This window comes from Pseudorasbora parva, chromosome 25 (assembly GCF_024679245.1).
Source record: "Pseudorasbora parva isolate DD20220531a chromosome 25, ASM2467924v1, whole genome shotgun sequence".
NCBI lineage: Eukaryota > Metazoa > Chordata > Actinopteri > Cypriniformes > Gobionidae > Pseudorasbora > Pseudorasbora parva.
In genome coordinates this window covers 4,290,989-4,307,023 of record NC_090196.1, presented here as the reverse complement: position 1 = coordinate 4,307,023, position 16,035 = coordinate 4,290,989, and the positions used below count along the sequence as shown (strand labels likewise).

Below are 16,035 nucleotides of genomic sequence, written 5' to 3'. Positions count from 1 at the left end.
TATTGAATGACCATGAACAGGTAATAACTTGCATTTTTCATGCGTTTAATGTATCGCGTCTTTTTTTCCTTTTCCTTTTTCGTTTTATTGTATTGTTTTGGGGGGGTGGGGGTAACGCAAGCGCTACTGAAAATGTACCGAGTAAATTATTACTGAAAATTGATTAGTAATGCCTTACACTACTGCGTTACAGCAAAAAGTAATAGGTTACTGTAATGTATTACTTTTGTAATGCGTTACTCCCAACACTGGTTACAATATACTTCCTCCTCCCTCTTTCTTGACCCAAGAAATTCTCGTATCGTGCAGAAGTACAGTCTTTGAGTGGTTAATGTGTGCCGTAATTGTCCCACTGACATGTTGAAATACTCTTCAATTTTTAACTCTACAGTTTTCAATTATTTAACAGCACAACAGACATATTGGAATACACCAAGTCAGATACACAAATGATTAGGCCATGTTTCTGACTTCCAGCGTTCTAGACTTCCTAATCATAAGACCGGTTTAGCTACAGTGCAGGGAACAAAATACCTGTTTTTGGCACACATTTGTTTGTGGCTGTAGTTCAAAAAAGTGATTGTCTTTCACACACTATCAATCACACTACCAATTTACTAAACCAGAACATGTTTGACTGGTAAAGTAAAACCTTGCATTCAAACCTAAGTGAGGACACTATTAATCAGTTCCTGTTGGTATTGCTTCGAAGGTGCATTAAATATGATACTGGCAGCTGATACACAGTGCAGTGCTCTATCACTGAAGTGTGAAGTGTTTTTATTTTATTTTTACTGTACTAAAATTTTAGTGAACCACTAACAAATGTGACTGTACAGATTGGGCTATTTATTCTTAATTCACTGATAGTAAACAGATGATCATAGCTTGATGTGGATATGTAGCCTACGTCCAGAATATGTTATGCAATTGCTCTTCAAAAAATAAGAAAAATGTGTAACACGCTGTGTTCTGCCTCTCTACAGGAATATGTTCGGTTAGTTGGGTCCTGGTGCCAGGTGAATGTGGGGTCCTATCGTTTTGTTTTGGGTCATTGCTATCTGTCCAGCGGTGAGGGGCAAAAGGTAAGATCCCTGAATGACCAATGATATGTTTTGTTTGCACCGCAGCCTCCGGGCTCCCTCTGTAAGGAAATCTGTGTATTTGGATTAAATAATAGTACAACTAAACTTGTCACTAGGGACTTTCAGTACCAAACAGGATTTGACAACATGGATTCGATTCCCAGGGGATGTATTCACTGAATGTCTAGCTTGAATTTAAGTCACTTTGGATATAATCATCTGCTAATTACAATACATGTAAATGCAAGTAATTTCACTTAGTGGACATTTTCTTGACTCTCCAGTAGGGCGAAATTACATTGCAATATTTTTCCCCCAACGATATATATTGCGATATTGAGAGCCATCAATCCAGGATTAAGTCTTCTTTAAAAGAAAAAGAAAGTCTTCTTCTGTCTGTCTTTAAAAAAAAAAAAAAAAAAAAAAAATTGTTGTGTATTGTGCTAATTAATTGAGATTTCTTACAGCTCTTACAGGTTGTTGGCCTTGTCTGTTTCGTTGCTTCTTTTACTCTCCCCTTTTTTGTAAGTCGCTTTGGATAAAAGCGTCTGCTAAAAGATTAAATGTAAATGTAAATGTAAAGTCAATAATTACCATTCCATGATATGAATAATTTCACTAATAAGCAAGCTTCATTACAAGTGACATAAATAAATGTTGGAAAGTATGTGTAAACATGAAACTAAACCTCCAGTAGATGGCAGCAGGTGACCGTCTTAATGAGTGAGTCACTGAGTCGTTCATTCAAACGCTGAATACCGGTAGTTCACGCTTGTTGCTGTGAGTGAGACGCGTTACGGATCTGCTGTGAGCGATTTTCACAGCTGAAAAAGAACAAAAACACTCAATATTGCATCTAAAATGTAAGTGACTAAATGAATGTTAGTTGTTTATGGAGCTGTCAAATGAAATCAGTGTCATTTTCAGTCGTGATGGTATTCAGGAAAACGCTCTAGTGTTGTGATTTCTCCTCGAGAGGCTGCACGAGCGTCAACAGCGCAACCATATTATCGTCAGTTCATTATTTATTATCCACTATCGATCGCCACTTACACTATATTAATGCACAATCATTCTTGCATTTTAGTGATTCGCTAGTTATTTTTGTTATTGGCGTTTTAATCCGGCTTTTGTCTGTCAGGCAAGTGTTTTCTTGTTTTGTGGCCACAAGACACTCAATGCAAAGTACCTCTTTTTGTTCAACATCCTCCTTCTTGTAGCCGAAATAGTCCCAAAAAGATGATTTCTGGTACAAACCTTTTTTTTCCTCTTCGGATCCTCTTTGTCGCGCATTTTAGCAGTGAATGTTTGGCCGTGAGCGGTGAGCACAGCGAAACAAACACAGTGCAGGCTCGTGTAACGTGCATGTCACTCCAGCAACAAACTCGTGTTTACTGTGTGTTACCGTTCTCTTAGGGTGTACTCACACTAGCCAGTTTGAACCGTGCCCGAGTGCGTTTGACTACCAAAGCGCGGTTCGTTTGACTAGTGTGAGTGCTCCGAACCGTGCCCGGGCGTGGCTCGATTAGCCGGCCCTGCCTCGCTTGGAAGAGGTGGGCCAGAGCACGAATCAGTTGGACTCGGGCGCGGTTCGCATGCAGTGTGAGCGCTAACCGTGCTGGAGTCCGTAATCAAAGCTGCAAAGTCCTTGCTGCACTTCAGCTGGTACCTTGCAAACCTCATAATACGAGCAGCACGATTACGTGAACATTTTCGCGCCACTAAGGCGACACATCTGTTTAACAACAGGCTGTGAGAGGGCTGTGGACCAAACGACACAAAATTATCCACAAAGAAAACAGAGCGATGGACTCCATTGTGTTCAGAGAGCGCTGCTCTTCCTGTTTATCCCGAAACCGTCGCACCATAATGACGTAAGCGTGCTCCGACACGAATGCTGAAACCCTCCTATGTGAGTGGGGGGAGGGGGGACAATCGTACTCTGGCCCGGTTCATGGCAACCGTGCCTAGTGTGAGTACACCCTTAATACACCATGGGCTACGACCCTTCACATCACATGTTCCGGCGATGGGACTATCGCACACGCGCACATAACGATGTCGATGTTAAAACAGAATATCGTTCAGCCCTACTCTCGAAGGTAGCTATTTTCCAGCTGTTTTCTAGCAAATAAAACCAAAACATTTTGTTGAATAGTTTTAATAACATTTCGAATCTGTAATGAAACCAGAAAACAATGATGTCCTTAAATTTGCTACTGAAGCTGAAGTTGGTAAAAAGCCAATGGATGCATGCCAGAGTAGGCAAACAGCCTTTTGGCTCTTTTTCTAATCGTTACCTTTTTTTAGTAAGTCCACTACAAATAAATAAACAAAAATAAATAAAATGGTTGTGAAACGATATCCTATTTGCAGATGTCTTGTCATGTGTGGATTTGTGTTTTGTGGTTTTAGGCATTACAGTGTTTCCAGGAAGCAGCCACTGAGGTGGATAAAGAAGAGTTTTTAATGAAACTCACGGGTTCAGATGAGGAGACCGCCACAACTGCCCCACGATTACTTTATTACAACAAGGAAAGTGTTTGATAGATGCGCAGACCAGGTTAAAATAATGATTCAGCATCTGAATAGGGATGTAATAATTGTAATTGCTTAATTGTTTAGGTTTTACGGCTATTGGAGGACATTGGTTTGCCTGAGCTTGTGATAAATTTGGCAATGCTGGCTATTTCTGAAGCTGCCAATGATGAGAGAAGTCAGGTAACAACTTTGTGTGTTGAGAGTGATTATTTCTTGTAATGTAAAAGTAATTTGCTGTTGTAACTTTTTTGTTGTTTTTGTCTGATGGATTGTTTGGATGAAACCTAAAATGCATAGCTACCTTTCCCCTCATAATTTATATGTAAAGAGCCTTTGAAAATAAACTAGTGGAAGCACTTACCACTCACAGTACCTTTACAAATACACGTTTTGCTTTTAGATTGATCATTTTTAACTTAAAATCTGTTGAGGTTTAATCATTATAAAATATCTATAATCAAAATGTCAGCTTCCCATACATTGTGGTATATCACAATGTATGGGAAATGTATACATATACAGGTCCTTCTAAAAAAAAATTAGCATATTGTGATAGTTCATTATTTTCCATAATGGAATGATAAAAATTTAACTTTCATATATTTTAGATTCATTTTACACCAACTGAAATATTTCAGGTCTTTTATTGTTTTAATGCTGACGATTTTGGCATACAGCTCATGAAAACCCAAAATTCCTGTCTCAAACATTAGCCTATTTCCTCTGATCAATAAGAGAAAAGTCAACCTTCAAATAATTATGTTCAGTTATGCACTCAATACTTGGTTGGGAATCCTTTTGCAGAAATGACTGCTTCAGTGCGGCGTGGCATGGAGGCGATCAGCCTGTGGCACTGCTGAGGTGTTCTGGAGGCCCAGGATGCTTCGAGAGCGGCCTTAAGCTCATCCAGAGTGTTGGGTCTTGCGTCTCTCAACTCTCTCTTCACAATATCCCACAGATTCTCTATGGGGTTCAGGTCAGGAGAGTTGGCAGGCCAATTGAGCACAGTAATACCATGGTCAGTAAACCATTTACCAGTGGTTTTGGCTCTGTGAGCAGGTGCCAGGTCGTGCTGAAAAACCAAATCTTCATCTCCATAAAGCTTTTCAGCAGATGGAAGCATGAAGTGCTCCAAAATCTCCTGATAGCTCGCTGCATTGACCCTGCCCTTGATAAAACACAGTGGACCAACACCAGCAGCTGACATGGACCCCAGACCATCACTGACTGTGGGGACTTGACACTGGACTTCAGGCATTTTGGCATTTCCTTCTCCCCAGTCTTCCTCCAGACTCTGGCACCTTGATTTCCGAACGACATGCAAAATTTGCTTTCATCCGAAAAAAGTACTTTGGACCACTGAGCAACAGTCCAGTGCTGCTTCTCTGTAGCCCAAAAGTGTCTTGACCTGGGGAATGCGGCACCTGTAGCCCATTTCCTGCTCACGCCTGTGAATGGCGGCTCTGGATGTTTCTCCTCCAGACTCAGTCCACTGCTTCCGCAGGTCCCCCAACGTCTGGAGTCGGTCCTTCTCCACAATTTTCCTCAGGGTCCGCTCTCCTCTTCTCGTTGTGCAGCCTTTTTGCCACACTTTTTCCTTCCCACAGACTTCTCACTGAGGTGCCTTGATACAGCACTCTGGGAACAGCCTATTCGTTCAGAAATGTCTTTCTGTGTCTTACCCTCTCGCTTGAGGGTGTCAATGATGGCCTTCTGGACAGCAGTCAGGTCGGCAGTCTTACCCATGATTGCGGTTTTGTGTAATGAACCAGGCTGGGAGTTTTTAAAAGTCTCAGGAATCTTTTGCAGGTGTTTAGAGTTAATTAGTTGATTCAGATGATTAGGTTAATAGCTCGTTTAGAGAACCTTTTCATGATATGCTCATTTTTTGAGACCGGAATTTTGGGTTTTCATGAGCTGTATGCCAAAATCATCAGTATTAAAACAATAAAGACCTGAAATATTTCAGTTGGTGTGCAATGAATCTAAAATATATGAAAGTTTAATTTTTTATCATTACATTATGGAAAATAATGAACTTTATCACAATGCTAATTTTTTGAGAAGGACCTGTAGACATATATTACACAGAACATTATCATCTTCCTTTTGGCATGTATTGTAGGCTGCTCTGTGGACTCGCATATTCAAGCATCATCTGGATCTTGGACACAACAGTCAGGCGTATGAGGCACTGACACAAAACCCTGATTCTAGCAGGTATTATGCAATGACCTCATTTTGTTATCCACAGTTCAATGTAAAATACTTGAGCTCTCTGTTGTGTGTTTGTGTGTCTGCAGGCAGCTGGACTGTCTCCGACAGCTGGTGGTGGTTCTGTGTGAGCGTGCTCAACTCAGGGATCTTATTCAGTTCTCTTTTGTTAATTTACATGATGAGGTAGGTCAGAATACTTATTCATACATGTGCCTTCTAGTTATTTATTACTGCATTAGCCCGGTCAGCAAGTTGCCAATGATCCAGTAAGTCAGTTAATTCAAACAATCATTCCAAAACAGTGCTAATGTAAAGAGAACCTGGCTGATTTTGCCTGCGTTTTAGTGAAATATTTGCTCCAGTGTGTTTTCATTTATTTATTTTTAGTTTCATCGCTTTTAAACACCAGCTCTCGTATTCTGCGTTTGTTTCTGAAGAGCTCAAGCTCTCACGCATCAAGATCTCATCGCTATATGGACATGACACACACAAAAAAAAGTTTCTTGGCTGGATAAAACGAAGCAACTTCTCTCTAGTACAGTTTTGTCCTTTTTTAAAAAGACACCTACCTATTTACCGTAAAGAACTTGGAGTAAGTACAGTTTTGTGAGAATCACCTTTCAATCTCACAGTTTACTTTGCTGGATAGGATATGATGACAAAATGAAAGTGTTAAACAAGACAAATGGTGTATGCCATATCCTAATTTCAAGAAAAGTGTGTGATTTAATCGTTTAATTACTACTTGTTTTTTTAGCAAGCCATTGCATTGTTTGTGCTTTGTGTTCTTCAGGTGGTCAGCATTATTGAGTCCCGCGCAAGAGCTGTGGACCTCATGACTCACAACTACTATGAGCTTCTATATTCTTTTCATATCAATCGTCACAACTATAGGAAAGGTAAAACAGGTGGTACAGGGGTATTTCAAGGATTTAGGCAGAAATTAGTCATTCAGCTAACAATAAAATGTTTGTGTGTTTAAGCCGGTACAGTGATGTTTGAGTATGGCATGCGTCTGGGCCGTGAGGTACGAACTCTCCGTGGTCTCCAGAAACAGGTGAACTGTTACCTAGCTGCCCTCAACTGCCTACGTCTCGTTCATCCGGACTATGCATGGATTGTGCAGCCCTCATCTGGAGCAGCGGTAAGCATCTGGAACATTTTAATTCTTTGGATGGAGTGCTTAGAATTGCTCGAAGTCTACTTTTTATTTGTTATAAATTAAAAAAATAGTATATTCACTAGGGCTGTCAATCGATTCAAATATTTAATCGCGATTAATCGCATATCATGAGTTCAGTCGCAATTAATCACAATTGAATCACACATTTTTATCAGTTCTAAATGTACCTATAATTAATGTTTTTAAGTTTTTAATACTCTAATCAACATGGGTATGGACAAATATGCATTATTTATGTATTTAAACATACTCAGAGCATGAAGACTAGACAAGTATCAAAGGTCACAGATGTTTTTCAAACAACTTGTTCATGTCTCTTATGCCTAAGATTAAAAATTCAGAATAAGCAGTGATTTCTCTCATTTTAAGAATATAAATAAAAGTAGTTTTTACACTGGCAGTTTAATTCAGAACAGAGCACAGTTCGTATGAAAATTGTAATGTGAAAGCTGTCATGCGGACCTGAGAGCGCACCAGTACCACACCATACCTGGAGGAGGTCCATATTCCAACAGTAGGAATATAGTGCGGCCCCTTTAAGAGCTGGAATATAGTGCGGCCCCTTTAAGAGCTGGAATATAGTGCGGCCCCTTTAAGAGCTGGAATATAGTGCTGCCCCTTTAAGAGCTGGAATATAGTGCGGCCCCTTTAAGAGCTGGAATATAGTGCTGCCCCTTTAAGAGCTGGACTATAGTGCGACCCCTTTAAGAGCTGGAATATAGTGCTGCCCCTTTAAGAGCTGGAATATAGTGCGGCCCCTTTAAGAGCTGGAATATTGTGCGGCCCCTTTAAGAGCTGGACTATAGTGCTGCCCCTTTAAGAGCTGGACTATAGTGCGGCCCCTTTAAGAGCTGGAAAATAGTGCGGCCCCTTTAAGAGCTGGAATATAGTGCTGCCCCTTTAAGAGCTGGAATATAGTGCGGCCCCTTTAAGAGCTGGAATATAGTGCGGCCCCTTTAAGAGCTGGAATATAGTGCGGCCCCTTTAAGAGCTGGAATATAGTGCTGCCCCTTTAAGAGCTGGAATATAGTGCGGCCCCTTTAAGAGCTGGAATATAGTGCGGCCCCTTTAAGATCAACATCTTGGGACCGAGTCTGCGCAGTAGGGATTTCGGGACCAGAGTTGCGCAGTAGAGCGCAGGAAGTACAGCTGCGATATCAAAAGCCCGCCCACACTCTCGCAGATGCAGAACAATTAATAATGTTGGTGTGAAATAAACAGTTATGGAAATGTAGAAATTAAAGCTAAAGCTCCAATCTGCTCCCAAAAATTCCGAAAAAAGTCTGTTAGTGCCTCAGTGACAACTTCACTCAGAGAAGCCGTCAGTCTCAGCTGTCAATCATGACGTCACACCCCCCGTTTTTAAAGCGTCAGATAACTAACTCAAATTAAACTTATTTTAAAAACGAACACTTGAAATGAAATCATCGTGATGATAACTGCCTTCAGTGACATAAACTAACTTTGGGGAAAAAATATTTGAAGTGTAATTTTATTATTTAGTTTGCCTCGCGTCCATTAGAGAACACAGAGGGGCGGCTATACTGGGACCGGTCACCGGGGGGCGATCGAGGCGCGAAAGCTTCAGTAAATGAGAGGGAGACTGCAGGCTTGGTCCAAACACAAACTTTGGTTCAGACCTTGGTGCAGACTTTCAGGTGTGAAAACGCCCTAAGTGGTGATGGTGTTAATGATTTACCTCAGATATGAGTGAGAGCGATCTTCAGTGCATCACACTCGGACTGCAGAGAATGTGCTCGGCGAAAAAACGAGTGATCGACCGATACATTTTTTTTTTTTTTTTTTACCGATACCGAATATTTGCATGTTTATGTGCCGAGAACCGATATATAGAACCCATGTCTATGTATTGTGTTGTTTCTGTTTTTTACAATTATAGCAACAGCACCGAACTGAATTGAACCGAACACTGATTTTTGCAATTTCAACCCCTTACATAGAGAACAAAAGACACTTCCACATCAATAAATAGTTAGAAAGAGTGCTTTAAAAAAAAGTGCTAAGTCTTTTTAACATTAATGATATTGCATCTTTTTAATTATAAATACATTCATATTAACAACAGGCAAAGTAAATTTACAAAGTCTAATGTTTTCAAATGGAGAAATGGATTTTTTAATGATAAATGAACATAAATGAGAGTTGAGTCTATCAACTCCCCATAACTGTGCGCATAAGTAAGCATTTAGTTTAAAGGTCCCGTTCTTCGCGTGTTTTCGAAGCTTTGATTATGTTTCCAGTGTGCAATATAACATGAGTTCATCTTTCGCGTGTAAAAAAAACAGTATTTTTCACACAATTGACTTATCTGTACAGCGCTGTTTCCTCTGTCCTAAAACGGCCTGATGATTTCCTTGTTCTATGAAGTCCCTCCTTCAGAAACACGTAACGAGTTCTGATTGGGCCAGTGCTTCCCGTGTTGTGATTGGACAGCAGCTTAGCGCACTTTGCCCGGAAAGGTCCCGCCTCTTACCATAACGGGGCGATGCAAGCGCTGAATGCGCGCTCTTCTCCACGTGGGAGAGCAGCGAGACCACGCCCCCTATTTTGCGTGTTCTTGTGGGCGGAGCTTTAGTCAACAAACGGTTCTAGTGACGTCATCACAGCAGGAAGTGCAGCGGTGTCGTCCAAACCGGCCGCTCGCTGTAGGCTTTGAAAGGGAACTTCTGTTAAATAAAATATCTCGCTTGGCATTGAACTTTGAGCTTTATAATTTTACAGGTATTATTTATGCTCTAACAGCAACATTACACACTAACTTAAGTTTGAAAGATGGAATTGCGAAGAACGGGACCTTTAAACTAGTTTTAAAAGGTTTATGTGTTTAATAGACTAAATAGTGAATATTCTCTGGAATATGCAAACAATGTAATAGCTATGATGTATTCACGGTTTTGTTTATTTTTCTGACAGAGTCCATCTCATCTGGCACATTATCAGAATTATTAATAATGTTTGTGTCTGTCTAGATTATGAAATGCTGAGAGCGCTGTTTTCATCTCTGCGTTTACACGTCTCACGGGGAGAGTACTAATAATTCACTTTCACATAGCTGTATTATTTAGATATTTATTATATAAATGTTAAATAGCAGACGTTAATATAATTTAAGGAGTTTTAAACGAGTCTTGTGTAAAGATACATACGGTGACTAGCCTTTGCTGGAGCAACAACCGGTGAGTAAACAACTGAACGTGACTTCACAAGATGAGCATAAAACAGAGAGAGAGAGAAATAAGTTTGGCACTTTTATTTCCAACATGCTCTCATTCACAGCTGTTTTATTTCATTCATGTAAAGTTACATCTTTCTTTATTGTGACATGATCGGATTACCTGACTGACTCGTGAGTTCGTCTCTATTTTTAGCGCCTATTTTAAGTTTAAACTAACATAACTACATAGCATCTTATTTGTGCATCTCATTTGTGCATTACTGTTATGTTAAATAAAGTTATTAAATAAGGGATGCAGGTTATTTTACCTTTGAACACTGTTGTGAGTGACTCATCTCCCCTCAGACGCAGTCCTTTAATGGCGCGCTTGTGCGCAACTTTCAAAACGTCCCCAAGATGGCGCCTTTTATCTGTGAATCCGATATTACAAAACCGATACCTGACTATGGAAAAATGCTTAAATATTGGGAAACCGATATATCTGTCGTTCAATAGAAAAACGCACTTTTCTTTCGACCTGGTGTCTAATAAAAGTAAAGCGGAAAATATGGTAGCTTATGTAGGCTATAACTGCACTTGTTTCAGAGTAATGTTATTGTTAACCCTTTTCTTTCCCTATCAATGTCTGCTGCTGCATCCTTTAATCACGCATTAATAAATTTAGTGTTGTTAAAATGAATTTGCGTTAACGTGTTATTAACGCGTTAATTTTGACAGCCCTAATATATACACATGCAGTTTTTGGACACTTGAGCTCACATAAAAATGTTGGATTTGCATTGCATTGGATACAAAATATCACAGCAAGTTGTCCTGTCTAAATAACAACCATTGTAGTTCCAAGTGTCCAAAACTTGTATAAACACAGAGCAAATATTTTAGGCATGTGTTAAAAAAAATTGTGAATTAAGGATGTTTTAAAAAATAATGTCATTAATGCCATCTTTTAGATATTAACTTCAGTTACCTAAATCTAATAATTTGTAAAACCACCCTGTCTCTTTAAAACTGCACCTAGATACATTTGTTCAGATTTTAAGATGTTCCAAGCATTTAGGAGAAGTTGGTACTGTCTCAATTATGAATTCAAAAGTTTTTTTAGGTATTCCAATAATTTGATGCATTTAGATCTCTGTGTATTCATACATCTATTGTAGGATTTATCCATAGAAACATTAATTCATGATTACAGTACTACAGGAATGTCTGAATCTAAATGTACCGATGCACTACTGGCACAATAAAGTAAAATATCTAGATTACCACCTTAAAGGAATAGTTCACCCAAAAATGATTTTTTTTCTTCTTCATTTTATTTACCCTTGGGTCAACTATCCCTTCAAAAAATGTGAAAAAATGTTTTGTGAATCATCTAGACTAGACTTTTGGACATTACTGTATGTATAATATAAATATAACATTGTAAAATGTGCAATATTATAACGTAATTTAATGTTGTCTTGACTAGTATGAACGACCAGGCGCATCACCAAAAAGGAGCTATGATGGTGAATTTGCTGCCAGTCCAGGTAATTCCTCCCAAACACAACCTCTAATGTTGTGTTCACTCTGCTCTTGTTTTCCACCTCTAAAATCTAAATATGATCAAATTGTTGATACACTTGTGTGTATCTTGTATTATTTCTTTTAATGAATCAGTCCAAAAGACTATCAGGTTATTATAACAAGCTGTTATACTATGCTGTTATAGAAAGCAGTTTTTCCCCCCAAGCTACACATTTTATAGTTGTTTTTCATGTGATCACAGTAAGTCAACAGATTGACATTCTGGAGCTGAATGACTTGGAGAAAGAATATGTTCTTGCCCGGAGTCGTCTAACATTGGCTCAACAGGACCCACCCTCAGCAGCTATTGCAGGTAATTGCACTTTTATCTAATATGTATGCCATCTTCATTTTACACATGAAATACATGATCTTTGTGTAGTGTTTGTTTTAGTGTTGTCAAAGTACATCCCATGAAAGTCTTTTTTTTTTTAACATATTACTATAGATTTTTTCAGAAATCTATTAAAGGCAATATAATTTAATAGATGTCAAACATAAATTCTGTCATTTGTATAGTTTATTTTTTCTGGCACATTTTATGAAAAAGTTAACTAGAGGTTGACCGATAGTGGATTATACCGATAGCTAGGTTGGACCACGCTTGCTGATAACCGATTAATTGACCGATAGTTTTTAAAATGATACTAGATTAAAATGATAATAATAATAGTAATAATAATAATAAAAAACGTAGTACTAAATCTACAGAAAATAACATTAAAATATTACAAATAAACGTTTCTTTAGCTATAACGTAGAAAACTCATTTTCTCGAGAATATGAAGCAAAACTTTATTAATAAAGGTATCCATGTAAAGCGTAGTGCCGCTGTACGGCCATAGCCCAGCGCGAGGAGCGTTCTGATTGGCCGGGCCGCGCCAACTGCAGGAACCTATGGTGAGGCGGCTAAGAGGAACGAACCAATGGGGGGCGTTCCAGAAAGCCCACCGTAAATGGTGCTTATATTTGCATACAGGAGGCTATATAAGACCCTGATTCGCCATAGGTGTCAGGTTTTAAGATCGACTGAAGCGATACCTGAGAAGCATAAACACGGCACGGAACGTAATACTCGTTCCTCTCTCGTAAGGCAATCTGTTTGCCAGGGTCAAGATAGAGCCTAGATGGAGAGAAGCCCTGCTTGTAGAGCTGGACCCTCCAATTTGTAGAATCTGATAAAAGTGGACGGAGAGGCCCAGCCTGCCGCCGCACAGATATCTTCCAAAGAAATGCCACACGACCAAGCCCAAGATGAGGCCATGCCTCTAGTGGAGTGGGCTTTAACGCCTATAGGGCAAGTCAGGTTTTTAGACTCATATGCCAGCGAGATCGCGTCCACTATCCAGTGTGAGAGTCTTTGCTTCGTGACAGCACAACCTTTAGTGCGGCCGCCGAAGCAGACAAAGAGCTGGTCCGACTGCCTGAAGGGGGAGGAGCGCTCCAGATACAGACTCAAAGCTCTGACCGGGCAGAGTAGGTCCTGTTCACCCTGATACGCGGGTAATGGAAAAAAGGGTTAGAAAGCACTTGGATATAAAACCATGTCTCGGTTTGAGAACAACTTTGGAGTTGTTGGGCCCGAACTCGAGACAGGACAGGCTCACTGAGAGTGGGTGTAGGTCACTCACACGTTTAACCGAGGCCAGAGCCAGCAGAAACGCGGTTTTGAGTGATAAAAGCTTTTTGGTCGCGGTCTGGAGTGGCCCGAAGGGGGGACCCTTCATAGCGTCTAAAACCACTGCGAGGTCCCAAATAGGGACCGAAGGGGGGCGAGGGGGGTTCAATCTCCTAGCCCCTTTAAGAAAACGTACAATGAGCTCACTTTTCCCTAGTGAATGTCCCGCAATCTGAGCGTGGTTAGCTGCTATGGCGGCGACATAAACTTTGAGCGTGGAGGGGGAACGATCCGCGTCCAGTAGCACTTGGAGAAAAGCGAGCACTTCTGCTGTTTCGCATTAGCGTGCGTCGATATTTCGGACGGCACACCAGTTAGAAAACACCGACCACTTCAGAGTATAGAGCCGCCTGGTCGCGGGGGCTCTAGCTTCCACAATAGTGTTCATAACTCTGTCAGAGAGGTTTCCTGATACCAGTTGATGGGCCATATGTGGAGGGCCCATAGTTCGAGACTGGGATGCCAGATCTTCCCCTTCGCCTGCGTGAGGAGGTCTTTCCTCAGCGGAATGGGCCATGGGGCTGTGTCTGACAGCTGGATCAGATCAGAGAACCACGTTCAAAAGCACCGTGGATGCTGTCTCCCTGATTTTCTTGATGGTTTGCGGCAGCATCGCGATCGGCGGGAAAGCATATAGCGGGAGACTGGGCCAGGGCGTCCCTGCGTTTGGAGAAAAATATTGGGCAGTGAGTGTTGTCTTCTGACAGGGATGGAAATTAACTTTTTTGTCCACCGGCCACTGTGGCTGGTGGATTTCAAAATCTACCAGCCACTCAATGTTTTTACCAGCCACTTTCTTGTTTATAACCGACAATGTGTAACTGCACGTGAAAATTAATACTACAAGCTCTACACTACTTAAGCTGTTTATTTAATCTCAAATCTCAATGAAATACTGAAATTTTTTCTTTCACTCTAATACACACACAAACCATTAACTGATATACATTTCATTACATGAGTAGGGCTCTGTGCTCTTTTTTTTTTTTTTTTTTTTTTTTTACCTGGATGTGGCATTTGGATGATTTGTGGTCTTTTATGGCTGCCAGTTTTAGGTTTTTAGTCCCAACAATGAAACTACTAGTTTTGGCATCTCCTGAAGCGTGTTGACGACATACCGAGCAGAACATTGTCAGTAGGGATGCACCAATATAAAAATTATTGGCTGAAACCAAAGCACTAAATTTTTTTTGCCAATTATCCATTGCATTTATGGCTAATGCTATGACTGTGTAACTTTACTAAAAATCAAGGCATTGCAATTGCATTAATTAATATTAAAGTTTCAAATAATAAATCAATTACAAATTATGCAAATATTTATTTAGCACATTGCAACAACCCACAGTATAAAATAAAATTCAAACTAAAATGTTTAACTCGACCTCACTCATGTGTACATTAAATAATAATGTACAGGTCTACTGGCCTGCAGAAAGGTACAGAAATTGAATAAAGTAATCAAATGTAAAATAACTGCATATTTAACTGTTTAAATGAAAGATTAATCCTTACTAAACTTACAAAAGCTATTCAATCAAGAGCAGTGAGTGATGTCCTTTTGTTTGACATTAAACATAGCAGTAAAGGCTACTTCCCCTTTAAGACCTAATAGAAGGATATGCGTCATCTTTCACGACTGTATAAAGTTCACTTAAGGCATATTCAGACTATGTCTGCTAGAATACTCATCAAGATGAACATGTTGGCATACTTTTTGTGTGAGTTTGTCTGTTTAAGCACATGACTTGAAAGAGAACTCAATATTTGCGCGCTGTGAGACAGGTGCGCGCTTCCGGATGACAGTGACGGATCTTCTCTCAGCGAGCACGAGTTCTTATTCGCGTCTTCTGGCACTACATCCGGGTAATGACGGCGAAAACGACTGGTCATATTCGGACATACGGCCGCACTCGCATGCACTGAACACAGTTTATAAAGAGGGGAAACAGTATGCTATTTTTATTTACCCGCCACGGTGGCCGGTAGGTGAAGCGAGTTTACCCGCCACAACTCAAAATCACCCGCATTTGGCTGGTGGCGGGTGCTAATTTCCATCCCTGTCTTCTGAGGTGAAGAGATCCACCTTCGCTCTGCCGAAGGTGTTCCAAATTAAGAGAACCGTTTGCGGGTGAAGAGACCATTCCCCTGGGGGAATGGGTCCCCTGGGTAACATATCCGCACCCAGATTCAGAATACCTGGCATGTGAGCCGCCCTCAGGGAGCTCAGGTTGTGCTCTGCCCATAAAAGGAGATGCTTCGCCATGCAGTGAAGAGAATGTGATCTCAGGCCGCCCTGGCGATTTATATACGCTACCACCGACATGTTGTCTGTACGAACCAAGACGTGGTGGTTCTTTATATGTGGAAGGAAAGCTCTCAGCGATAAGGCGACCGCTTTCATCTCTAGACAGTTTATGTGGAGCCGTTTCTCTCTTTCTGTCCATAGGCCAGAGATCGGCTTGCCCTCGTGTAGGGCTCCCCACCCTCGAGTGGAGGCATCTGTCGAGACCAGTTTCATCTTCGTAACCGTGCCCATAAGCACGCCCCTCCGATACCACTCTGTCCC

At 40.6% G+C, this 16,035-nt stretch overlaps 1 protein-coding gene across 2 annotated transcripts in view; it reads left to right on the top strand.

Moving 5' to 3' along the window:
* Nucleotides 1-16,035, top strand: part of nup160 (nucleoporin 160) — an 86,266-nt gene that overhangs the window by 50,893 nt on the left and 19,338 nt on the right. For both annotated transcript variants that reach the window (XM_067437061.1, XM_067437060.1), the window contains exons 21-29: nucleotides 987-1,085; nucleotides 3,501-3,621; nucleotides 3,712-3,806; nucleotides 5,752-5,846; nucleotides 5,930-6,026; nucleotides 6,637-6,742; nucleotides 6,827-6,987; nucleotides 11,691-11,751; nucleotides 11,991-12,101. In XM_067437061.1, the coding sequence (XP_067293162.1) occupies nucleotides 987-1,085; nucleotides 3,501-3,621; nucleotides 3,712-3,806; nucleotides 5,752-5,846; nucleotides 5,930-6,026; nucleotides 6,637-6,742; nucleotides 6,827-6,987; nucleotides 11,691-11,751; nucleotides 11,991-12,101 (946 nt within the window). The remainder of the gene's footprint in view (nucleotides 1-986; nucleotides 1,086-3,500; nucleotides 3,622-3,711; nucleotides 3,807-5,751; nucleotides 5,847-5,929; nucleotides 6,027-6,636; nucleotides 6,743-6,826; nucleotides 6,988-11,690; nucleotides 11,752-11,990; nucleotides 12,102-16,035) is intronic.